The sequence below is a fragment of the Piliocolobus tephrosceles genome, chromosome 5, assembly GCF_002776525.5.
Source record: "Piliocolobus tephrosceles isolate RC106 chromosome 5, ASM277652v3, whole genome shotgun sequence".
Classification (NCBI taxonomy): domain Eukaryota; kingdom Metazoa; phylum Chordata; class Mammalia; order Primates; family Cercopithecidae; genus Piliocolobus; species Piliocolobus tephrosceles.
Window position 1 is genome coordinate 96,326,730 of NC_045438.1, and position 25,680 is coordinate 96,352,409.

At 39.3% G+C, this 25,680-nt stretch overlaps 1 protein-coding gene across 2 annotated transcripts in view; it reads left to right on the top strand.

The window, feature by feature from the left end:
- Nucleotides 1–25,680, top strand: part of IMPG1 (interphotoreceptor matrix proteoglycan 1) — a 147,184-nt gene that overhangs the window by 34,441 nt on the left and 87,063 nt on the right. For both annotated transcript variants that reach the window (XM_023219279.1, XM_023219278.2), the window contains 5 exons: nt 4,774–4,940; nt 5,218–5,246; nt 14,609–14,673; nt 17,647–17,750; nt 19,361–19,501. In XM_023219279.1, coding sequence (XP_023075047.1) covers nt 4,774–4,940; nt 5,218–5,246; nt 14,609–14,673; nt 17,647–17,750; nt 19,361–19,501 — 506 coding nt within the window. The remainder of the gene's footprint in view (nt 1–4,773; nt 4,941–5,217; nt 5,247–14,608; nt 14,674–17,646; nt 17,751–19,360; nt 19,502–25,680) is intronic.

Sequence of the window (25,680 nt, forward strand, 5' to 3'; positions counted from 1 at the left end):
AGGTCGGGAGTTCAAGACTAGCCTGGCCAATATGGTGAAACCCTGTCTCTACTAAAAATACAAAAAGTAGCTGGTGGCGTAGGCCTGTAATCCCAGCAACTCAGGAGGCTGAGGCAGGAGAATCGCTTGAATCCAGGAGGTGGAGGTTGAAGTGAGCCAAGATCGCGTCACTCTACTCCAGCCTAGGCAACAGAGTGAGACTCCATCCCAAAAAAAAAAAAAAAAAAAAAAAAAAAAAAAAAAAAAAACCTAGATCTTTTAGATCTTTCTTTCACATTTATGTGTGCCTTAGAGAAGGTTAAAGATGGATAGGGTCCTAGTTCTTGCTACTCCCTGTTGTCTACAGATCAACAGCATCACCACCACCTGGAAACTTGTTAGAAATACAGAATCACAATCACAGATCCAAACTGAGACTTACTGTCAGAATCTGCATTTTAACAAGTTCTACAGGTAAAATTCATTTGTACTTTAAGGTTCTAGAATCACTAATCTAGAGAACATCTAGCCAACTCTCCCTTTGTACAGATAAGAAAACTGAGATCTGATGAAGTAAAGTTTCATGTTCAGGGGCACAGCTGGCAGCAGAACAGGGGTAGAACTAAGTGTCCTGACTCCCATTTCAGTGTGTTATTTCTCCCTCTAATGTGTGCACAACCCTGTACTGCTCATTTTCACATACCATTGGTCTAACAATACTAATTGCGAATAACTGTCTGCAGGCCAGGACTTCCAATTACAGACTGCCGTGTCTGGCCTCCAGGGTATGTGCTCCCTGGGGTTCTTCCTACATCATCAAATGACTTAGGATATGACCTTCAGCAGGGAAGCTGACATTCTGTGATCAGATTTCAGGCATCGGCTGGCAACTGTGGGAACACTGGGGTCGGGGGGAGGCGAAGGTGCTGGATTTCTTTAGAATCACTGTGGCAGTCCCTCCCAGTAGGTTCAAAGGAGGATAGTACAGAACAGGTAAATCAAAGGTTTAGAAAACTCCAATTTTGAGAAGTTTTCAGATCCCTCCCAGCCCTGAGGTCCTTTGATGTCTCAACTTTCAAGGGTTTTTTTGATACTCCCCCAGTAAGGATGGGGGACTATCCTGGTGGGTTGTGGGCTTGTGCTGCCAATCATGGAAAGATTCTATGCCTCCTGGCTTATGAGAAGCGTCCAAGAGAAAACTGACATCAGAGGAGCCACAGAAAAAGAAAGCCTGCCCCTCAGAAAGAGTCTGAGATTTCCTCCTTAACATTATGATTCCTGTAAACTACAATGTCACAGGGAGATACTTCTTCAAGCAACTTCAGACATTGTGCTCTAGGAAGAAGATTCTTTCAGGGCCCTTATGGAAGGTTCTGAGTAGTTCTGTGTCCTGTGGTAGGAGAAAGGACAGCAGGGAAAGGAGCAGAACTGGGAAGAAGATGCAAGCAACAAAAATAGCACCTCCTACTTGACTGCTCAACCTCAGTCTCCCCAACAATATGACAGGAACTGCCTGCAGAAATCTCTGCATAACTGGTAATGCATCCTCAGGCTACATAGCACCCAGGAAAATGAACTTCTGTATACATCTGTCTACATGAGTTATGATGCCTGCCAGTCTGAGTTTGGGCTCAACTGGGAGCAGCTAGGCTCAACAAAGAACACAATTAGTTCAAGACTTAAATTGGAATGAAATAAAAACAAGTCTTAATCTGAGACCAAAAGCCATACACTCAAAGGTTGTGCCTAACTTGTAACCAGAAGAGATTATCACATATCTTCCCGGATATTTCACACACAGATATTGTCCATGAAACTCACCAACACTTAGATATTAACCATGAAAGTCACCAGAGACAGTGCTAGTTTATTTTATGTATTGTTGTATCTCTGGCACTTACATAGGTTTTGAATTGAAGTAGCTACAAGACAACATCCCCAGAGAGAGAGTATGGACTATGTAGGAAAGAAGGCTAGCAAAGGCGGCTGGTTTGCTTAGACTGGACATACAACTGTTAGGATCTGGACGAAGCTGAAAACATCTAAGTGCCGTTTCCTTCTTGCATATTATGTAGACTATTGACTAGAGATGAAGGATCAGAGACAGCTTGCTGGTTTGTATCAGACAAGGCATTAAAACTTCTTGATCCTTGCCTGACATTAGACAGTTCACAAAAATGAATTCTGCAAGGTGAGGTACTCCATTGCTTCCCACATGTTGATCCCTGTTATTTTCCCCAGTGTGAGAAACCAAATGGCACCTTTGAGGCGGTCAGGACTGCACCCTCTCCTGTCTTTGTGGGTTACTCATTAAAAGAACAATTACCTTGAAGGTTCTGGTCAGGTTGCTGCTGGTAAATGACCTGAGCTGATATTGATCAAACAGAAATCTAAGAGAAATGCAGACGTGGAATAAGTGGGGAGGAGGGAAAAACATACAGGCATAAGAGTCTCCAGATTGGTCTCCTCTCACCCTATTCCTCCCCACGGTCCTTTTTCTCAGCACAGCAACTTTTCTTTCAGTGTTTCTTTAGTAAGTCAGATGGTGTCAGCCTCTGCCCTAAAGGCTCCAATTGTTTCCATTGCTCTAGAGGTAAAAATCAACATATTACAAATGCTTATAGGGAGACTTCCAACATTTTTTGCTCACTTGAGCCCCTAAAACAACTTTTAAGCTATATAATCCCCTCTCATGCTTTTCCATTGACATCTAAAATTTTTTGGCAAGTTTAAGTTAATAAATAGGTTGTAATTTTTGGTGAGTTGTAAATATTGATATTTAAAATAAAACTAGAATTGGATCTTTCTTATGTATCCAGTAGAATCTACCACAGCCACTCAATATTTACCATCAAATTCTTTTAACAGATATGTGAGCAAATTCTTCTTAACAGTAGGAAATGTCACATGGTTCCTTTTTCTCCATACACTCACATTTCCATTCCACTTCTCAAAGTCCCATTTTAATGTAATTTATGTTTATGCTTGAAAAATCTGTTATTGATTGCTCTAAAATACTTTTTGGTAACAAAAACATGAACATAAATTGAAATCACATTTTTTATTTCTTGTGACTATAAGTGTGTAAAAAAATTTCTTCTGGATTCAGTTGCATTTATCACTTTTTAATATATAATCAATTAAAACTAAACACATATAGTTTTAGTTTTTGTTGATGGATATAGAGTGAGATTCAAGCTTTGTGGTTGTTAATGTTTGTAAATACAAAATCGCAAATGCAAAATTCTAAACAGGGCTTTGGAAGAAATCAATGTTAAAAAAGGATCTGTAGCTTACGCTTCCTTAGCTTCTGCCTCTGAATCAAAGTGATTGCTTTGGTTTTGCTCCTCTAATCGTTCATATACAATTTGTCGTTATTTATATTGTGCATTGCTAAAATGAGACTAAATTTAACATCAATTTTATCCCTATTATCTTACTTAGTTTCAGTTAGGTGTTGAGAAAACTCCTTTACATAAATAAGTAGATGGGAACAGATGGAGTTTTGTTACAGCACTGTTCTTGTTCTTTAAATTCCTTTTTCATTATATGCCAATAATCACATCATGATCTGTCATCATTATTTTTAATGATCTATCAATCAGCTGTCAACCTATTAGGACTCCTTCTAATTTGTTGAAAGCAAAGAATCATAAATCCCCTAGATTGCCAAAATGTGTGTTATCCCTCAACTCAGTTCACTCCCTTTCTCAAACTCAGTACTGTTATTGCAAATTGTTCCTTGGTGTGGTAACCTAGAGGCACTGTGCCACAATAAGAGTAGGGATGGATGAATGGGGAAAGGATTCTGACCAAAAGGGAAGTGCTAATGAAGAGGTGTGTCTTTAGGGAGACCAATTTTAGGAAATTTGTACAGGAAAATGGAGACCTGGAAATTGATTCTTTTTAAATGTTGTATGCCTGCTCATCACTTGGAAAGTGTTCAAGGACAGCCAGGGGCCCTGTACTTCAGTTTGGAGATTGCTGGTCTGCGAAACCCTACACAATCTGTGTTCACCTCGTCACATCTTTCTTTTTTTCTTTTTCTTTTTTTTTTTTTTTTTTTTGAGACTGAATTTCATTCTTGTTGCCCAGGCCGGAGTGCAATGGCGTGATCTCAGCTCACTGCAACCTCTGCCTCCCAGGTTCAAGCAATTCTCCTGCCTCAGCCTCCTGAGTAGCTGGGATTACAGGCATGCACCAACATACCTGGCTAATTTTGTATTTTTAGTAGAGATGGGCTTTCTCCAGGTTGAGGCTGGTCTCGAACTCTTGACCTCAGGTGGTCCGCCAGCCTCAGCCTCCCAAAGTGCTGGGATTACAGGCGTGAGCCACCGTACCTGGCCCTCACCACATCTTTCTATCTTCATCCTTTATTACTCTCAACCTTGCTCTGGCCACAATGACATCCTCCCTGCTCCTTCAATGCCCCTAGCACTCCACAAACTGGGAGACTTTACTTTTCCCAAATGGCTCAAAAGTCACCTTTACAGTGAGGTCTTCCTCAACCACTCTATTTTAAACTGTAGTTTTACACACACATACCTACGCACACACATGCACACACACGCACACACACACAATATTCCCTATTTTCTTGCTTTCCTTTTTCTCCATAGCATATAAGTACTCAATAAATATTTGTTAAATGAATTAACTTTTAGAGACTGTAAATTTGTGTGTCAACATAAGCCATGAAATAATTTTCCATGTTATTAGACTTTGCTTGGGATTGGGTATGGGGAGTCTCTTAGGGCATGGCCATTTTCCACCCCTAATGACTCTGTATTACAGTGTGTCAGGAAGCAGTATGGGAAGCATATCGGATCTTTCTGGATCGCATCCCTGACACAGGGGAATATCAGGACTGGGTCAGCGTCTGCCAGCAGGAGACCTTCTGCCTCTTTGACATTGGAAAAAACTTCAGCAATTCCCAGGAGCACCTGGATCTTCTCCAGCAGGTGAGCCTAAACACCACATGGTTATTTGGAACACTGCACGAATAGTTCCCAGGCTCCAGCCCCTAGGCCTTTTGAATTGGTTTCCACAGCATAATAGTTAGTTGAAGATGTGCTTGGAGGTATCTGATTAGGCCAATAGAAATTTTATTCTTGCAAAATAATATGGTACAGTCAGGTTGAAGTGTAGTTTAAGGGAGAAGGGAATGAAAATAGACTTTAGCTCTTCAGTTGGCATTATCTCCTGGTAAAATTACTTTTTATCTTTATCTTTTTGCAGAGAATAAAACAGAGAAGTTTCCCTGAGAGGCAAGTACCCAATATAGAGTGTGTGTGTGCTCTTGACTTTAAAAAGATAGTATAACGGAGTGAAACTAAGCTATTCTACCTGTAGGATTTTATGTCAGCCACTAAGATCTGCATAGATTATTCTGACAGACAATTCCTGCATATAATATACTGAAGATAAATCAGTACATAAAACAAATATAAATAGACCTTATAGATTTAGATAGATGTTTGCATTGTTTGCAGACAAAATGAATTAATCACTATGTGATATGTATCTAATGTGCACCTTCACTTATAAGAAATAGAGAAATTAAAATAGTTTGATTTTTTGAATTTATAGTAAACAATTATTAATTACCTCAAGAAAAGATTTAATACAATCAAAGAACAACTTGAATTTTGAACTCTCACTTGGTATTTTGTAAAGTGTTAACATCCCTCAGACTAAATTACTAAAGCTCTAAGTTATATCCTCAACAAGAACTGAGTATCAAATAAGAAAATCAAAAAACAAAATAAAGAGAAAAGGAAAACTACATTAGATTAAATGATTAAAGAAGAGAGAAGTTGTTGTCAAACTCTAAACTCACAAACACTCACAAAAAACTCTAAACTTACATACATCTTATGGCATTTAGAAGTCTAAATCTGAAGATAATACTACAAAGAGAGACACAAATTTGGCCATACGAATTACTGACAGTATTTTACAATGCCTTTCATATTTATCCCTTTTGTTTCTATTCCCTTTGCCACTAACCTAGTCTAGGACCTTATTAATATACTCTGTGAAAAATCTCTAATCTGATCTCCCTGACAGATTTCCTCGCCTCTAACCTCTTCTTCTCCTTAACTTACATAACTGCTGCTAGATTCATAAGTCTGAAATATTCCTTTTATTACATTAAGCCCTGTTCAATGGCCTTCAAAAGATTCCTACATCTTCCTCTTGCCGTTCTGAATATCTACCCCCGACTTTCTCCAGCCCACCTCCGTGTGCAGGAGGCTGAGTGGTAAGTACTGCATCACTGGCATCCCTTGCCTCTGGCTTCTGGTTACGGCCAGCCAGTGAGGAGGAAGAAATCAGAGAGAGAAGAGAATGCTGGCAGAAAATTTACACACACCTGCAGAGTCTTTAAGGCCTATTGGCCTTCTTCAGCTTCAGCTCAGTTCCCGCCAGGCCGTTCTTTCCAGAGGGCCTTATCTGTGGCTGGCTCCTGGTCTCCTCTCATCCCTTCTGGCCCCAAGGATAGTTTTAGCACCCCACTGTTACTGAAAATGTGGGGTACTGCACTCTCCCTTGCGGTTGCTCTTACACTCTTCACACAACTTCATAAATAATCCCTTTATTGAACTTTGCACCAGTTACCCCACTATGAGTGAGTCATCTGTTTCTTGCTAGAACCTTCACTGAGGCAGAAGCCGAACTAACTAATCCAGACCTTTTACCTCCTAACCTTTCCAACTTGGCCTCCCATTATTATTATCCATGATTCCACAGCTGCCACCATGCCTCTTCCTCACTCTTCCTCACTGCATATTGACTACACACTATTCATTCGGATTCTGACCCTAGCCTTTCCCTCTTGCTTGGAAGAATCTGCCTTTTCCACTCCATCAATCAAAATTCAACTCTCGTTCAGGCTCCAGGTGGAATCCCACCTCACCAGGATGTCTTAATGGACTATTTGAGTTTACTGCAATCTCTTCCTGCTTTGAACTTTGTACTCTTTTTGGCACTTATATTTTTATTGAACACTCCCTTGCTTTCTCCAGTTTTCCTGTAGGAGTATAAACTGCTCAAGGGCAGGAACTGTTTCATACTTTCCCACCTACTGTACAAAACTGAGCAAAATCCTCATATATTTTGTTAATCAATTATGTCTACCAAGCCACTCTTACAGATTTTAAAAAGAGATTGCCAGGAGAAATAATGTGACTAAGGAAAATCTTAGTACTAGAGTATTACCTTTGTTCACAAAACACAGACATATTGATTCTTCTCATTTAAATATAGGATAACACTTTACTGATGCTTCCACTTTTAAAAAAGAAAAAGAAGGCAACTCAGGGTCCATCCATAAGAAAAAAAAATCAACAGAATGTACCAAATCTTGACAGAGAACCATTAAAAACTATAAGGAACAATTACCCAAGCCAGAAAGAAAAGGAAATAGAAGCATTTCATCTATTCCTGTACCTGCCAGCATTGCTGGAGAGAAAGAAAGGAACATGAAACAAACATTTTACATTAGCTATGGTTACCAAGTTGTTTTCAAAAACGAAAGAAAGAAAGAAAAGAAAAGAAATTATCTTTTACTTTAATCCTTTCCAAGAAGACAAAGTAAAATTTTCTCACCTGACTAACCCGTAAGTCTACCAATTTCGAATGACTTTGAAATAAAGCCAGTGGAAGAACTGAGTAGCTCAGCTTCCCAAATTACAGATCCTTGGTGATGGTACAGATTGCCAGTTTAATGGCAGAATCACATCTTTTAGTAAAGGGTAAGAAAACATCATCACAGGGTCCTGCACAAAATGGACTGTTGACTTGTGACTAATGCGATAGCCAGCATTTTACTAGCTATTATTTTGGTTATTATTTTGTTTTTACAGCAAGACACAGAAGGAGATGAAAGTGATATTAAGAGGAAGGTGATCTTACTATAAACAAAGATCTGTAAAGTAAAAAACAAATTGTCTAGGCTATGAGTGCTATAATGTTTGATATAATGAGAGTTGTTAAATATGGTCTCCATAAAAACCATTTATTAAGTACATCGTATAATACTAGAAAAAAATAACAAGAATAGCTGATTTCAAATTCCACTATAGAGACTAACTTTTTATCTGGCCTGTGTGTACAACTGTAGTCATCGATGTTTACAGTTAACATCTGTTCTGATTGGCCAGAGCCTGTGGCAGGCTGATTGATAATATTTTATATATTACACATTAACAATATGGCAGAATTGTGTGTGGCAGAAATATGTAGGTGATACTATTGGCTATGACTAATTCTAGATAAGTGTACTGTAAAACAACAGAACACCTAGCCATTCCCCTTGGCCTTGTCATCATCACGAGCCACAGAAAATTAGATCAAATATATCGGTCAAATGCTGCTATATTATACTAATGCAGACACAACGCTTTGGACCTAATAGCTTATAGTAACAAACCTTCCAGTGAGTTTCAGAAGATATTACTACCATTGTTACAGGACTTTTCCCTAGTTCAGCTAAAAATGGGGTCCTTGTCTATCCCACAGCCATGAAAATGTAGGCTTGCAGATGGTTTGAAGGCTGAGTAAGGCAGGGTTTTATTGGGTGGAAAGGAAGAAAAGGGGGAAACAGGGACACTGGCCTAGCTAGACTGCTTCCCACCCACAGCTTGAATCCCAGGTTCCACACAGAAAGAGGAGGGGCCAGGCTCCTCCTTGCTGCAAATGGCATGAACTTCCCAAGGCTCTACCCCAGTGGGCAGGTTGGTTGGAGTTTTTCCGGGGACCCCCTCCCCACTTGGCTCTCTCATTCCCCACTCTAAAGAAGTACGTCTAACCACTGGATTAAGAATAAAAACAAAGACAAAACCGCTTCCTGCTGACAGGGGCTGTTGTTTTGGGGAAACAGCCATCAGAGCTCGCTCAGAGGCCTATTTAAGGATTCCCAGCAGAAGGGGTCATTGTCTGAGGCTCTGGTTGCATGACTGTCTGGAGTCTGATGGCCCTTTTTGCCAGCATGTTGTGCTTCTGGCTTCCTTTCCCCTGAGCCCAATCCTAAGACAACCAGTTTAAGGTTTGGGAAATTAACTCTTTCCAGTCTGGAGGATGCATCTGAGGGGAGCGTAGTATGAAGACAAAATTATGTATCAGTGAAGAGGGAACAGAGGAGGAGAAAGGAAAAATAAGGCATTTTTTAAAGGAGTTCCAGGGGTTCGGGATGCATTTGAAAGGGATGCAGACTGAAGATGAATGGCTACACATCTAGAAAGAGGGGAGCAGGCATCTCTGGTTTCCTTCTCTTCCTAACATATGCCCAGGGTACATGAGGGAGAGAATTAAGAGTGTCCTCTTTCCCTCTTCCATCCTTGCATCCCCAAATCCCAGTGACCTTGTCAGTTCCCACCATGAATGCCAAAACAGCTTGCACCCATCAAGCAGGGAGGGCCTCAGAGAATGGAAATGATCTGCTCTCACCTATGTCTCTATCCCTGCTACCGTCAGTAGCCTTGGAATTCCCTAGACCTCATTTATACCACAGATATTAACGTGGCCTTTATCCACAAAACAGGAGGCTTGGGGTTGGCTAAATCAGCAGGAATCAGCCATGTTCACCTGTGCTGTGCCTTTTAACCTCTGTTGTCATGTCTGGATCCCTCAGATCCAGTTTTCCTTCCTAGGGCTTTTACCAGAAGCTTGGAATTGAGTTTGGGACAAAAATATGTCTCAGGGGGTTCCATGGACTCGTTATCATAAGCTGAATGCTAAGGTGAAACTGTGGAACTGAGTCCTCCAACAAGGGAGAGAAAAGGATGTCTTGTGACACACCAAGATAACTAGTAGCTATAGTTATGCTTGCTAGAATTTGGGTGCATGGTGCTTGGCTTTGGTTACTTCCCTTGGTCCTACTTCCCCAAAAAGGAAACCTCCATGTGATGGGCACCCTATTTATTCCCTATTTATTCCATCACCTGGCAGGATTTGCAGGATAATTGCTCAGAACTAGAAATTGATCCAGATTTCTACATTACCCATCCCTCTTGTTCTTTGTGAGTTGCAGCCAGAGATTGCTGGTTGGTTCACAGAAGAAGCAGGGTTAGTCTAAAATATAGGCAAAAACTTAAAAACAACTAATGAGTTTAGAATTTAATGACAAATGTATAAGTTTTGAAACATAATTTCCCTCTCTCCAGTCCTCATTTTTGTTAAAAACAAAATAGTAATAGGACTGAGTTGTTTGCAAATAGACTTTGGTTTTATACTTGGCCTAATTATTTACATGAAGTGCAGTAATAATAATTATTTCTACATAAGCCTTTTGGATTGGTTTTGATGGATGTCCGTTCCACAAGGAATCTCAGGTGAGACTTTTAAATGCTGACCCCAGCTATGGTTGTATCCGCAAATGCTTGTGAGGTGGGTGATCCCCTCCTCTTAAGGTCCTAAGATAAACTTGGAGCTCCTGGACCTGTTAGAAAGTGACATTCTTTACTGACCATAGGTCAAGGACCCTGTACAGGGACTGCATAGACAAGGGTATGAGGCCAGTTTCCCCACTGGGAGGCTTTTATTGGTTCTGTAAGTCAAGATGGACTCCTTAAAGGGAGGCATACACTTTCAGTCAAAGCCTTGATAAAATACCCAGTTTTTCCAATTGTGTCTTGTTGCAAAAGAAAAATGGAGTCTTATTGCACTGATGCAAACAACTATATTGCCATAAGTTAAGAATACTCACAGATAGTTTCCAAATTTTAAAGGAACCAGGCAGAGAGAAACAAACATGCTCCAAATTTTTATCCCAGGAGTATACATTACTTAATTTTTAAAGGCTATAAATAGTTCAAAATAAGTTTCCTTGACTCTGAAAAATAAAACAAGGATCAGCAATATTCCAAGAAAAAGTCAAAAGATTGCTTCAGCTTTCTGAGTTCAGTCCATTTAGTTAACTCTGGTTTGGCTTGATATTCATGAGCATCTCAGCTCCTCACGAGTCCTGTACATTTTCCCTTATTCCAATGTTACAATCTCCAAAGTTATCAGAAGTCTGTATTTGAGAGCACCTGTTAAAGTCCTACAGCTTATTATGAAACATCTTTTGAAAAGGATAAAAACAAGACAGCAACTGTCTGTGAATAACAAAATGTCCAGCGTAGTTACAGATAGAAACAATTTACAAATTTGGTTATCTCCGTAGTTTACGATAAGTTAACATAACAACCTTAATTATGATTGATAGCATACTTTTAGACATTAGAATTTTCAAAATCCCACAGAATTTTGGAACATAGATCAGCATTATTTACCCGGATATGACCTAAAGAAGATTGAACATCACTTTGACAATCCCATGTACCTAAATACATCAAATAATCCTGTTTACCTCTTTTCTGGACATTCCAGGGGCTCTCCGGGCTATCCAAAAAGCCAGGTGTCAGGAAGAACAATTTTGAAACTGAAGTTTGATTTTGGGAAGCCTTTTAAATATGTTTAAAGCACTTGATATTATGAAATGTAATTCCAGATTGCCATAAATTATTTATTGTGCCAAAATGACGACTTAGAAATCTTAAAGAAGCAAAGACCTTTTATAACCCTTTACAAATTTTGCCAAAGAGCAGATTAGGGCCTGAAGAAAATTTTGTTATGGTTTTATCTCAATGCTCAATTTACAGGAAAAACCATATAATACCTTTTGTTTGAATTTAGTCAATATGTTCACACAAAGAACCTCTTCTGCAAGAGTAATTTCCACAATTCTTCCAGCACTTCTTTGAACCTTCAGCCTTTTTCCATCTAATTTAATACAATCCTTTAACCCTAGGCCAAAGTTTACATTTCCATGCCTTCTTATAACCTTTTACTATAAAAACACATTTTACTGTTCTTACACCCCTTGCATGTAAATCTGTTTGCAGTAGTTTCAATCACATGTTATATTGTTAACTCCCAACAATTTTTAACTTCAAGATAAAACCTGATAAGTTACTTTAATTGTGTGCTAACTGCAGCAGAGGTTTGCCTTTTTAGTTAAGGGTGTAATTAGTTCCATATGTCCCCAGGCCTTACCTATTATGAAGCCAACAAGACAGTTCTCAAAACCCAAAAAGCAGTTTATAACCTCAAAACACTTAGCAAACCTTGCACCTGACCTGCATAGTTTAGTTCACCTATTTACATTTTAATGACACCTTCATTTTACCAATAATCTTTAAGGTTGTTTTTATTTCTTAAAGAATAAAGTCACATGCACTGAAAGGTACCACAGCTTTTAACTTTCCTTAAAAAAAATTACATCCAAGTGCTTGTCTGTCTTTAGGCCAAATTAATTAGAGTTCTTTGACAGACATTACACCCAGTACACACACAGACAGGCAGAAGAAACACCAGTCATTTAAGAGACTGATTTAGAAAAACATTCAAATATCAAACCAGAAAGGGCTCATCCCCTAAAGCAGGATTAGTAAACAAAGTCTTGCCACTGGAATTACAAGCCACGCCCTCAAGATGTATAACAAGATGGAGGCTTGATTTCACAACCAAACCTTTGCAAAGAATACAGTGATAGTTGTTGGGAGTGGGGGTCTGGCCTGGTAAAGGGGAATAAGAAATTTAAAGGTTAACTGCAGAAGGGGTGGGGAAGAGTAAAGAAAAAAAAAGTTTAAAAATGCCTCGAGAAGAACCTCTTATTCTTACGCAAGAGTTCCTCCACCAGGGGAGAAGTTTAATTACTGTCCGATGGAGCTGGACCCCTTGGCTGGGGAAGCAGAAGGCTGCTGCAGTGACACATGGCTGGGAACAAGCCAGCCAGCTGTGTAGGACCCTTAGACCATGTGTCCCAGCCCCAGCAGGGAGGGGAGAGCAGCGGGGAGATGCTGCTCACTGCTCCTTTTTCAACCCCGAGAAAAGAAGGAAAGGGCCATGAAAATGCCCAGAAGCGATGGGGTATGGGGGCATGGTTTCCCCTACCCTCAGAAATCCGAGGATGAAAAGGCTTAGAAGCAACAATGAGAGGTTTTGAGTCCCCATTTCACTCACTACTTATCGAACCCCACGTTGGGTGCCAAAAATGTTGCAGGACTTATCCTTAGTTTAGCTAAAGATGAGGTCCTTGTCCTTCCCACAGCCATGACAATTTAGACTCTCAGATGGTTTGCAGGGTGAGCAAAGCAGGGTTTTACTGGGTGGAAAGGAAGAAAAGGGGGAAAACAGGGACTCTTGCTAGCCCAGAGTCCCTGCTAGAGTTCTTCCCACATGCAGCTTGAATCTCAGGTTCCACACAGGAAAAGGAGGGGCTGTTTTGCCCAGACCGTTTATTCCCCAAAGAAGACCACCGGAGTCCAGAGTCAAAGCCAAGCGGCAAGGATCTTTACTGCAAGTTCGAACTTGGTCCCTCCGTTCCTCAACATACAAAAGGGCCCCGAACGATGCATGTGCTTGCTTTCTATAGCCCGATGTAAACAGGTTATAGAGGAACAAGGGAATTCTTTTGGTTACAGCATTACAATTGGTTAACATTTTAAGTTGTACCTTTAGCAGTTTTCTATTGGTCCCCGCGCTTTCAGTAAAGCCGTAAACAGTTGTGACCTTATTGGGGGTCTCTCCGGGTGGTGTTTTTCCAAAGTTGAGATATATGGTGTGTTTGTACTAGGCCCAGGAAGTTGAGATATATGGTGTGTTTGTACTGGGCCCAGGAAGTTGAGATATATGGAGTGTTTGTACTGGGCCCAGGAAGTTGAGATATATGGAGGAATGTGTTTGTACTGGGCCCAGGGCTGAGGAATGTGTGAATTGTGTGAATGTGTTTGTGTTGGGCCCAGGAAGTTGAGATATATGTTTGTACTGGGCCCCGGGCTGAGGAATGTGTTCTTTCAGGGCCAGGCTCCTCCTCGCTGCAAACCGCGCAAACTTCCCAAGGCTCTATCCCATTGGGCAGGCCGGTTGGAGTTTTGTGTGGGACCCCCTCCCACCTGGCTCTCTCACCACTACTCCTTTCTAAGTAAAGCTTGTTAGAATTGGCCAACATTATACACAAATAGGTCTAACACCATGACCTTGGATCTGCTCCTAGAATCTCTTCCACACCATCATTCCATGGCACTGAGAACCTACCACCAACTTCCTGGCTAGTTACCATTACAGGCAATGGCTGTGCCCAGAATACAGATTTAATAAACCTGTATTACCCAGAAATCTACCTCTTTCCCATTACTGTAACCACAAGAGTTACTTTATTAGATAAGCTTAATGACTCTGAATATGCAGGCTTGAGGGTCTGAGATTTTAACAAGGATATTTCAGTCACAGATCTTGTCATCAATTATCTCTGATGTCAAGAACACAGTGTAAGTGCAATGGAACTATAACATTAGGCCCCAAAGACCAGCTTTGCCTACCACAGAACCCCAGGACCACACAAAACCACTACAGTGGAAAACACTGGAGTCAAACATAACCATTTTGGAGAGTTTTTTGAATTTTTCCTCAATGAGAATATATTCAAAAATTACTTCTGTAATTTAAAACCAGGTAAATCCAATTTTAAAGTATGGTTTTCCTATAACTTTTAGGTCTACTGAGTATAAGAAATTTAAATGTATATTCTCTACTGCCATCAAGTTCTCTTTCACCACCTCTTCTTTCTTTTCTGTTGCACTAATAGAAAAGATGAAGTATCTGCAGAGAAGACATTGGGAGAGCCTGGTGAAACCATTGTGGTTTCAGCAGGTAAGCTTAGATCTAATTTCTTTGCTTCTAAACTTTCATTCAAATCATGATAGCATGTTATTTATAAAACAATTTCTAATTGAAGATATTGTTTATAATGTACTTTCTCAAAGCTAGCTTATATTTCTAACCTTGTAAAATAATTTAAATTTATCATATAAAACTTGGAAAATACAGAAAAGAATAAAGGTAAAACCAAACCACTCAATATCTTACAGTTTGGAAGCAACCATCATGAACATTTACTATTTTCTGCCTTCTTTCTTCTATTATATACACATTACTGAGACCATTTTTACTTAGAGTTTGTGTCATTTTTTCCACTTAACCCGATGTAAAGGATATTTTATAGTTCCACTAAAATTTCTTCAAAATTATCATTTTAATGACTTGCAACATTCTATTGCATCCATACAGATGTCATCAACTTAACCATTGTATCATTGTAACTGACATTACAAATAGTGTTTTAATTAAGATATTTAAACATAAATCTTTGTCAAATCACTAATTTCTAAAAATAGGTTACTAAATCAAACACTATGGATTTTAAGGCTTTTAATAAATTTAGCCAAATTTGTTTTCCAGAAATTTTGTTACAATTTAAATATCCCACTGGCAGAAAAGACCAGAGCCTGTCTCATTACAACACTTATCAATATTGAATATTACTATTTATTCTAGAGTTTGCCAAAAGGCAGAGGAAAATCATTTCTCCTGTGTATATTAGATGTTTGAAATTTCTCTTTCATGTATATTTCTACTGCAGTCTTCCCACTTTCCCATATAATCTAAGAATACTTTTAAACATATACAATAAAACTATTCTCTGGGCATTGTATTCCCCAGTTCATTTGATTTTTAGTAATGTGAATAAGGTTTTAAGAAATTAATTTTTGATAACTTAAAATGTAGAAATTGAGAAAATAGATATTTGTAAATAAATGGTAATATTAGTTTCCCATTTCTTTCTTTACTGACATTCAGAGTAAGCTGCTGTGCCTATATTTCAGTTTTCTCCTAAGTTCAGCTAATTTATCATTTCTAGACTGACTTGTAGATAATAATAGGACAAGCCCAGTTGAATTTTAATTATAAAATAGTTAGCAGTAAAATGCATTTTTAACAATAAAAAGAAGAACTGCATAGTTAATTCCCACTTATAAACAGCTCAGATTTGACCTGTGACACCTAATATCAAGTCTTATTCAAAAAGGTATTATTTAGAGGAGGCGCATACAAACATGTAAAAAGAAGTTTTGTACTGACTTCATTTTAAAAGGGAAAACAATCAAAATTAATAAGAGAATTGAATTTTATATTTCTACTTTAAATTTGTAGTTAATATACTTTAGCTGATAGAAACTCTTGTGATAACAAGATTAGATTTAGTAAGATGAGTTACAATAACTTAAAATGACCTCTTTCTTATGAATTATTTTTCATTTTTTTAAATAAAAACTTTGAGGGACCAGTGGACAACTGATATAATATAATGTGATATATCACCACCATATATTTGAGTTCTAGCAACAAATGTTTTAGAATGATTTACCCAGTACTCCTGGACACCTGAGGTTGAAGTACACACACAGAACAGTCAAGATTAGATTTTGATTGGGAAATATTAATAGGTGCCTAGGTGTGAAGGAAGAGTGAGAAACCTCTAAAAGAGGCTGAATGCATTCGAAGGTAAACCCCGGCCACCTAATAATTGTTTTTAGTTGTAATTATGTGAATAATTTATATTTTCAAGGTAATAAAATGGAAGGATAGCCAAATAAAAATTTGTTCTTCTAGGGTACTAGCTAAGCACTTTCTTATTGTAACAAAAATTGTAGCATAAACCAATTATTCATAGAATTACAAAGTTTGAAGATGCCCTACATTGGCAATAGTCTGGTGAAGTCCAGAGTACAGAACATACCCATCCCAATTGCTCACAGCAGGATTCTTCAATGAGGGCAGAAGGGGAAGATGCCAGGGACCACATCCTTTGAGGTTCTGATATGTCACAGGGAATGTACTTTATTAGCCAAAAATCTATCTTGCCTAGATGATTCTGATACCCACTCTCATGCCCCCACTAGGAAGCACAATTTCACACCCAGTGCAATTACTTCACAGAGCCTCACAGTGACAAGTGACTACTTGTGACTGCCAGTTCCCAGGTACCACGTGCTCTTCAGGGAGTAAGGAAAGATCGAATCATTTTTCAGGATATCCTGTTTTCTAAAACACAAGAATAAACTAAGGCATTCTATGTTTTAGCCTAATTAAGGTTGAAATGGAAAGCTGTTTCTGGCTAAATATAAACCAATTAACAATAACACTATTTTATCTGAGCATTTTTTAAATAGTAATTTATTACAAAATAGAAATGCATTTGTATTACAATGATGCTTTTTTCTTTGCTTGAATAGAACCTAGACTTGCACTCCATGAAGATCTTTAAAAATATCAAAACATTTGCCACGTATTTGAAATGGTCTGTGGTGATCTGTTCTAAAAGAAGTGAAATTCATAGCATCTTAATGTTCTTTCATCTCTTGGGTTTTCTGATTAAAATATTATGCCTCAATGATTGCTAAAGCAATCTACATTTTAAAAACTTGGATAGTACTCTAAGAAAACTCTCAGGAGAGCAAATTCAAGGTAAACATCTGCCTATGCGTCCTTTATATAGTATCAAAAAGAAAAAATCAGGTCTCATCTAGCAAAAGCATTTAACAATAACACATACAGGGGAGCACCAAACTTTGGTCTTTAATAGAAAGAATTAAGAATTTAGAACAGAGTATGAGTCATATTTTTTCAAGAATGTATTTATGTGATCTTAAAAAGATGAGTTCAGAAGGCACCTAACATCTGTAAATTTCAGAATGACAAAAAAGCATATTGAATTTTGACATCATTCTAATTTAAACTCCTCTGTTCTCATTTTTGTGTCCTTAATTTTTAAAATTTTCACAGATGTTGCCAGCGTCTCACTTGGGCCTTTCCCTGTCACTCCTGATGTCACCCTCCTCAATGAAATTCTCGATAATGCACTCAATGATACCAAGATACCTACAACAGTAAGAAGTTCCTAGAGTCGATCTAGCTCTTCATGTGTCTGTTTTTGTTCTTTAGCAAAACAGGAAAAGAGAATGGATAAACCATCCATTCAATAATATTAGTACTGTATTTTTGTCACTTGATTAAGAGTCAGTGACTTTGTTCTATTCTTTATTCTGACTTCTTAGGTACTGAGGGGGGAAACATAGATTGAGACCTAGAATAAAGGGAGAGGAGTTACAAGAAACAATTTAATTATAAGCTGTGGAGCGCTGGAGCCCTTTTGCCTCGGCACCTAACAGAACTTAAATGTATTGGTGCTTACCAAGTGTTAGAATGAATCAATCAATCAATTATGAAGCTCTTTCGCCACTGAAGTATAATTCTATGTTGACAGTAAGAGTGAAGGTTTTGTTCTCAGTCATGTCCAGGATGAATAGGTCAAATAGATATCAAAATGATCAAAATCCTGTGTGTAAAACTGGAGAAAAATAAACACAGAACACAGTGAACACCGTGCCCTAAGGCAAAGAGGAGCACTGGCCACTACTCTGACAGATGAGATGACTCATCTGTCATCTCTTTTCTCACAACCCCTATGTCCCATCTTCTTCAAAAACTAATACAAGTTGCTCTCTCTGATTAAATATCCCCAGAATATTTCATTTCACATTCATTTAAATGTTCCATGAAAATTCCAATTTGCCTGACAAAATGGTAAGCTTCTAAAGAACACTGCATGTTAGACTTTTTAGTGTCCTATTGATCCTAGCACCAAGCTACACCCATACAGATGCTCAATATGTGTTTTTTGAATGAATGAAAATCTTTTAAACAAACATCAGAAGTCTTTTAAATGTGGATCCACATCCTCCTTGTGTCCTACTAAAGTTAGAGAGAGGCTGCAATGTTGTCCACGCCCATGGCAGAGGGGAGTTTGTGACAAGAAATAAGGAGGAAATACATCTGCTACCATTTACCCGTTGAGCTCTGTCCTTCAGGGCAATTTCCATTGCTTCAGTAACTCTAATTTCACTATAAGAGACAATGTACGTAACCAGAGATATTCAACTTTCTGCAGATGTATTTTTTACTTTTTTAAGAAAACTAACGGACCTTAGTATCTTCTGGGAATCCAAGGTTGAAAACTCTGTCAAACTCAAGTTTGAAACTGAGTTCTGGGCTCGCTCTGTGCCCTGGAAACCCATATGAATTCAGGGCAATGAGAGACCCCTGCTGGTTTCCAGACCAACAGGCAAGAAGGATGTCCCCTTGGCCCTTAGTGATGGAGCCGAGTCCAGATCCTCAGAACTGTGCCTCCGTTCTTAGCCACCTGCTTCCAAAGGTGGCCTAAATACATCATTCCTTCTGAGAGAAATTTCAAACTTTCTCTTGGCTTGATAGTACTTTCTAATTAGTTTCAATGTGAAATTTAAGCACAAATATTCTCATTAAACCAGTCTAGTCTCTTCTCTAAGTTCTAGTTAAAAGGATTTTGATTGCAAAACACTTAAGCCTTCATAATCCACTTCTTGAGATAGTATCAACATATATTATCTAAAATAACCATTTATTTGTAGTTTAGGTTAACAGAGTTCTTTTTTTTTTTTTTTTTTTTTTTTTAACTCAGGAAAGAGAAACAGAACTTGCTGTGTCTGAGGAGCAGAGGGTGGAGCTCAGTATCTCTCTGGTAAACCAGAGGTTCAAGGCAGAGCTCGCTGACTCTCAGTCACCATATTACCAGGAGCTAGCAGGAAAGTCCCAACTTCAGGTGAGTAGACCCGGCCCGTACAAACACACCCCAAGCTGTGACTGAGAGGTGGGAGCCGATAGGACATAAGCCCTTATGGCGAATAGTTCCAGGTTCTCATGTCATTCATGTTCAATCATTTAAAAGAAAACCAAAATTACAATGGATCCTAACATGTCAGAACAAATGGATCTCCAGGAAAGTTTTTTATTCCGGCTTTTCTATTCTCGAAACCTGCAGTGGTCCCCACCTGCCCCCTCTATCCACAGTTTCGGTTACCCTGTCAACTATAGTCCAAAAATATTAAATTGAAAATTCCAGAAATAAACAATTCATTAAGAAGGTCAGTAGTCGCCTAACATATGTCACAATTTGTATACCATTTACCTTACTTCACCTCATCACATAGGCATTATACTGAGAGAGAGAGAGACCACATTCACATAACTTTTCTTGTAGTATGTTGTTACAATTGTTCTATTTCATTATTAGTTATTGCTGTAAATCTTTTACTGTGCCTATTTTATAAATTAAACTTTATCATAGGTATGTATGTATGACAAAAAATAGTATATATGGGATTAGGTACTCTCCACAATTTCAGGCATCCATGGGGTCTTAGAATGTACCCTCCACAGAGGATAAAAAGGGACTACTGTGTTTACATTTATATTTTCTTTAAAAATTAGTAGGTTTTGCCAACCACGGTGGCTCATGCTTGTAATTCTAGCACTTTGGGAGGCCAAAGTGGGCAGATCAGGAATTCGAGTTCAGCAATTCAAGACCAGCCTGGCCAACGTGGCAAAACCCTGTCTCTACTAAAAATACAAAAATTAGCTGGGTGTGGTGGTGGGTGCCTGTAATCCCAGCTACTCGGGAGGCTGAGGCAGGAGAACTGCTTGAACCCAGGGGGCAGAGGTGGCAGTGAGCCAAGATCGTGCCACTTCACTCCAGCCTGGGTGAAAGAGTGAAACTTTGTCTCAAAAAATAAATGAATGAAATTTAAAATAAATAAATAAAAATTAATAGGTTTTAAAATCTCATTTAACTGAAAGACATTAAGCAGATGCTCTATAGCTAGACTACCATTATGGTAATGGTTTCACTGGTATATACTTATAGACAAATTCATCAAGATGTATACATTAAATATGGACAGCTTTTGATATGTCAATTATACCTCAATAAAGTAGATTTAAATAAAATAAAATGACTATTAGGCACCAAGTAGAGAAGATACTGGATTAAAATATAAATTCTTAATTCATAATACTTTGTCTTTACATAATATTTCTATTTTTACAGTTTGATGCAATTTAAAGACATAATATTTTTCATGGGTGATAAGAGGAAGGCAATTATATTGTCCATGTCATCAATTAATAAACTGAGGAGCTTTCCCAAGATGTCTCTTCCATCTCTGACCTTTGTTATACATCTGTCTGTCCCTAATTAAATTCAAACGCTCTTCAATTCCCTGCAGGATAAATCCAGCTACTATGCTGAGTGTGGCATCTATATGCCATAATAAGATCTCTGCCTTTTTTTTTTTTTTTTTTTTGAGCCTCACCGATACCAGTTCCTTATCATCCCCCTCCTTTTCACTCTAGTTTCCAGGAATGCAAACTATTTCCAATTTTTCCGACTGTTTAGCCTTTACATGTGCTGTCTGCTCTGTCTAGCATGCCCTTCCCCAAGTCTTGTTTTACATACTTCAACATGGAAAGTTTCCTCTACCCATTCTGCATCCAGTGTCTCTCCTGGGCTCACTCATTGCTTTCACAACACCCTTTCTTGATATTGCTTACTTATGTATCTATGGCCTTTGTTGTCTCTATTCCTCCCTCTTCATTCACCCTACTCATCGCCACCAGGCTATGAGATTCTCCTAGAGAACAGGAGCTGTTCTTTCAATCTCTGATGCCTAACTTTCTAACACGGAGTTTGGGATGCAGTTAACTACTCAGTAATCATTTGTATAAATGCAACTGAAAATAGAAGCATCCATGAGATTACATAGCCAAGAACTACATTTGTGGACAACAGGAGTGCACATGAATCTTACTCAGCATGGCCAGGGAACAAACAGGCCCCCTTCTCATACTTGGAGAATTCAATACTTATGTCTTCTCACCCGGAAAGGAGACAAATAAGTGAAACATTCTTAACCTCCAGCCTCTCTCTGCATCAGCATTCAGTCAATAAAATGTAAAGAATTCTTTCTACAAACATCAAAGTAAAAGAATCAGCATGGGGCATTTATGAACCGGAAAACTACTCAGACATGGATTATTAGACCAAATGAATTAAAAAATAGTTCGTTAACAAACTATTTCTCTTTGGAACATTCTTTTTGGCAATTCCTTAATATAGTCAGAATATCTTCAAAGCAGAGTAACTGGCCATAGGCTCTTTGATGATCTAATGTCAATTTTCTAAACACCTACAACAATTTGATGTAGAGTAATGCAAATACATTGGGATTTTTTAAAAATCGGAGTTCTAGTCCTGGTTTTGCTGAAAAATTAGCTCTGAGAAATTGGAGATCCCTAGCCTAACTTCCTCACTTAGAAGTTGTAGAAGATGACTTCAGCGTTCCTTTCCAAGTCTAAACTGCTGTGTATAGACATAATAGCTAGTACTTTTCTTAATGCTTCACATGTACTAACTCATTTAACTTTTCATTCTATAAGTGAGTAATATTATTTCCTCTTTTTGTAAGAGGGAACTGAGGAAAGGAGATTAATATGTCCAACGGTGTCCCATTTATTATCTGGCAAAGCCAAGATTCCAACCCAGGCAGCCTGGCACCAGAACTCTTGCTCTTAACCACCATGCCATGCCTCCTATTTTTCCCAAATAAATATTTGTGGGAAAGGACTACTGTGTCATCATCAAATGGTCAAATGGGCATGTCTTCTGTCTTTTTCTTTTTTTTTTTTTTTTTTTTTTTTTGAGATGGAGTTCAACTCTTATTGCCCAGGCTGGAGTGCAATGGTGAATCTCAGCTCACTGCAACCTCCGCCTCCTGGGTTCAAGTGATTCTCCTGCCTCAGCCTCCCAAGTAGCTGAAATTACAGGCATGCACCACCCCGGCCAGCTAGTTTTATAGTTTTAGTAGAGACAGGATTTCACCATGTTGATCAGGCTGGTCTCGAACTCCTGACCTCAGGTGATCCACCCTCCTCAGCCTCCCAAAGTGCTGGGATTACAGGCGTGAGCCACCACGCCCGGCCAAACAGGCATGTCTTGCTAGCCTCTGAAAAACTTATAAGCCAAAGAAGAGTATACCCTGCCCAATCTTGTTCCAGAGACCCCTGGCATCAGTCCTGATGGTTCCGTTTGCACAGTCGTCACTGATTTCTCTAAGATGGAACCCCTCTGCTTACAACATCTGTTCCCTCACCAGGCTCTCCAGCAGGGCCCCAACCACCTCACAGCCTGCCATCAGATAACTAATCAGCCCCACCACAGCCCAATGCCTGCATTAGCACAGACATTCAGGCCTAATCAGGAATTAATGGACAGTGCTTTGCAGTAATTTAATTTCCACAATAAACCTAATGAGCAATTTAATACAAATGTCAAAAGGAATCATTTAGTTGTTGTTTGAATGCTTTCTCCTGTGCAAACATTCATGAGAACTCAACACGGCTGCCTTTTTATAGCCCAGTTAACATACATTCCAGCAGAATCAGGGAGGCCCCTGTGCATTCAGTATTATTAATAAGGTTAACTGGGCACTTAATTAGCAATTTAGTGGTTAGTGCTCCATGACTAGAAGGTTCCCAGAAGATTATTTAGCAGAATTAACTGAGGCTTTTGTCATCTCCTCCCTAGATGCCTTCCTCACACTCCTAAGCAAAGTTGATTCTTAATCAATCCCAGACAGGTTCACAAAGAGGGCGTGAACACAAACAATAAATCCCTTCCACCTAAGCCAGTGCCAGGGAGCCCTCCTGGAGAGGAGGAGAGCTCTCCCCTGCAGTGCTCCCTGTTGCTGATGCTGCAGCTGCAGGCATCTACAGTGCCAGTCCCAGGGTCGATTGACTGTTTTCATGTATATAACAGCATCTCTGGTACCCTGGAGAAGAAAAATGGATGATTCAGGATCTGAATCTGTTGCTCCAGAAACTGCAGCTCAGATTTAAATGTTAAATCCCTGGAGCGGTTACTGAAATGGCATGGCAAATTCCCCGTGGTCCCAAAGCTGTTTGTCCTAGGAAGCCACAGCAGACACGAAGCGTGTACACAGACCTTCCTGCCTGCCCTCAGAGTAAAGACTAGCTTTGCAGAACCCAACTTCCTAGATTTCTGTTGAGCCCATGGCAGGGTGTGGGTGGAGACACAGAAACCTGTTCCCCAGGCCTTCTGCCACTGTCCTCTACAGGGACCCACCTCCTGTCCTTCCTCCCTCTGAGTTTCAAAAATGACTAACTAAAGACTTGCTCTGCTCTTTCCAGGCTCCATGCCGTGTGCTCACTTAGGGGAGTGAGAGAAAAGTGGTCTCTCAGGAGCTGGTAATCCAGTAGGAGAAGTAGAGAATAAGAAAGTAAAGAATACAAATCACTAACTGCCCAGCTGTGTGCCAGGCACTTGTTACTTATTAGTCATCATTGTTATTCCTTTTTGGGTAAGGAGATCAAGATTCAGAGAGATTGAGCAATAAACTCAGGATCTTGCTGCTAGAAAGTAGCAGAACCAATATTTAAACCCCATCCTGTACAAATAGCTCCTGATCACTCAAAAGCTGAGCTGCCTTCATCACTGTGGTTCCAATTATGTTCAGGGGATGAAACTGCCTTTAATATTGTCATAAAACATATATATAATTAGAAGGTAAATCAGTCTACTGGGGGAAAAGAAATCGTACTACAGTCTAAAGCCCAGTGTCAGTGATTTGGGGATTATCTGTGCATCACTGCTGTAGTCCTTCACACGAATAATGTAGAGTTGGCAGTAATTTTTGATGTGGTGACAACACAGCGGAATGATAATGAACTTAGAGAATGAAGAGATGCACTCAACTCAATTAAACAAAATTTGCTGAGTCCCTACTATGTGTATGACAATCTGCTAAATAGAAGGAGGGAGGTAAAGATAAGAATAAACAAGACATGGCTAAAGATCATGATCTCAGTGAGGGAAACTGACATGTACCTCACAGACTTTTATGGGGTATACTGCAATAAACTCTAGAATAGTAAAGAGAAGAGATAATTGAACCTGATTTGGGGGCTCTACAAACGCTTTTCAGTACAGAAGATGTCTGAGCTGGCTTTGAAAATGGGTGCGTGTGGGGAGGAGGGAAAGTTAATAAGCAGAGGGTGGAAAAATTGAATAGAAAATAATTCACTGGAACCTGAAGAAACAGAAGTGCATATTGTGTGTGGGAAGGAACAGGGATTCGTTTAGTGTCAGTAAAGGACAAGATATTAGCCAAGGGGATAATGATAGCAGGAAGTGAATGGTAAGGTACCTGATGGTGGGGTGCATATCCTGGAGGGTCTTAAATGACATTCTAAACAGTTGGATCTTGTTCAGTGGGTCCAGCAAGGAATTGTTAGTGAAGATTCTTAATAAAAAGATTAACTTCGAAATAAATGTAGTCAAGGAGATACCTTCTCCTTCCTCCTCTCCCAACACACCCAGAAACACACCCAGAAAACCATTTCTTCTCTGCCCACTCACACACGTAAACCCATTTCAGCAGTGCAGGAGTGGGGATAGGGAGGGTGTGCCACTCTGATTTAAAAGGTATGTCGGAGGAGAGGATGGTTACAGAATTGAATTGTGGAAGCAGGGAAACACTGTCCTCATTGTCAACAAAAAGAGTCAAACTCTGTAAAATATTTGAAGAGATTTATTCTGAGCCACATATGAGCGACCATGGCCCATGACACAGCCCTCAGGAGGTCCTGAGAGCATGTGTCCAAGGTGGTCAGGGTACAGCTTGGCTTTATGCATTTTAGGGAGGCATGAGACATCAATCAAATACATTTGAGAAGTGCATTGGTTTGGTACAGAAGGGCGGGACAATTTGAAGTGGGCAGGGCTTCCAGACTGTAGGTAAATTTAAACATTTTCTGGTTGACAATTGGTTCAGGGGGGGTGTGCCAGCCCTGTGAATAAGAACATGGGGAAAACAAAAGACCTTGCGGAAATCAAACCAACCAGAGTCGGTGGCTGCATGTGGGGGG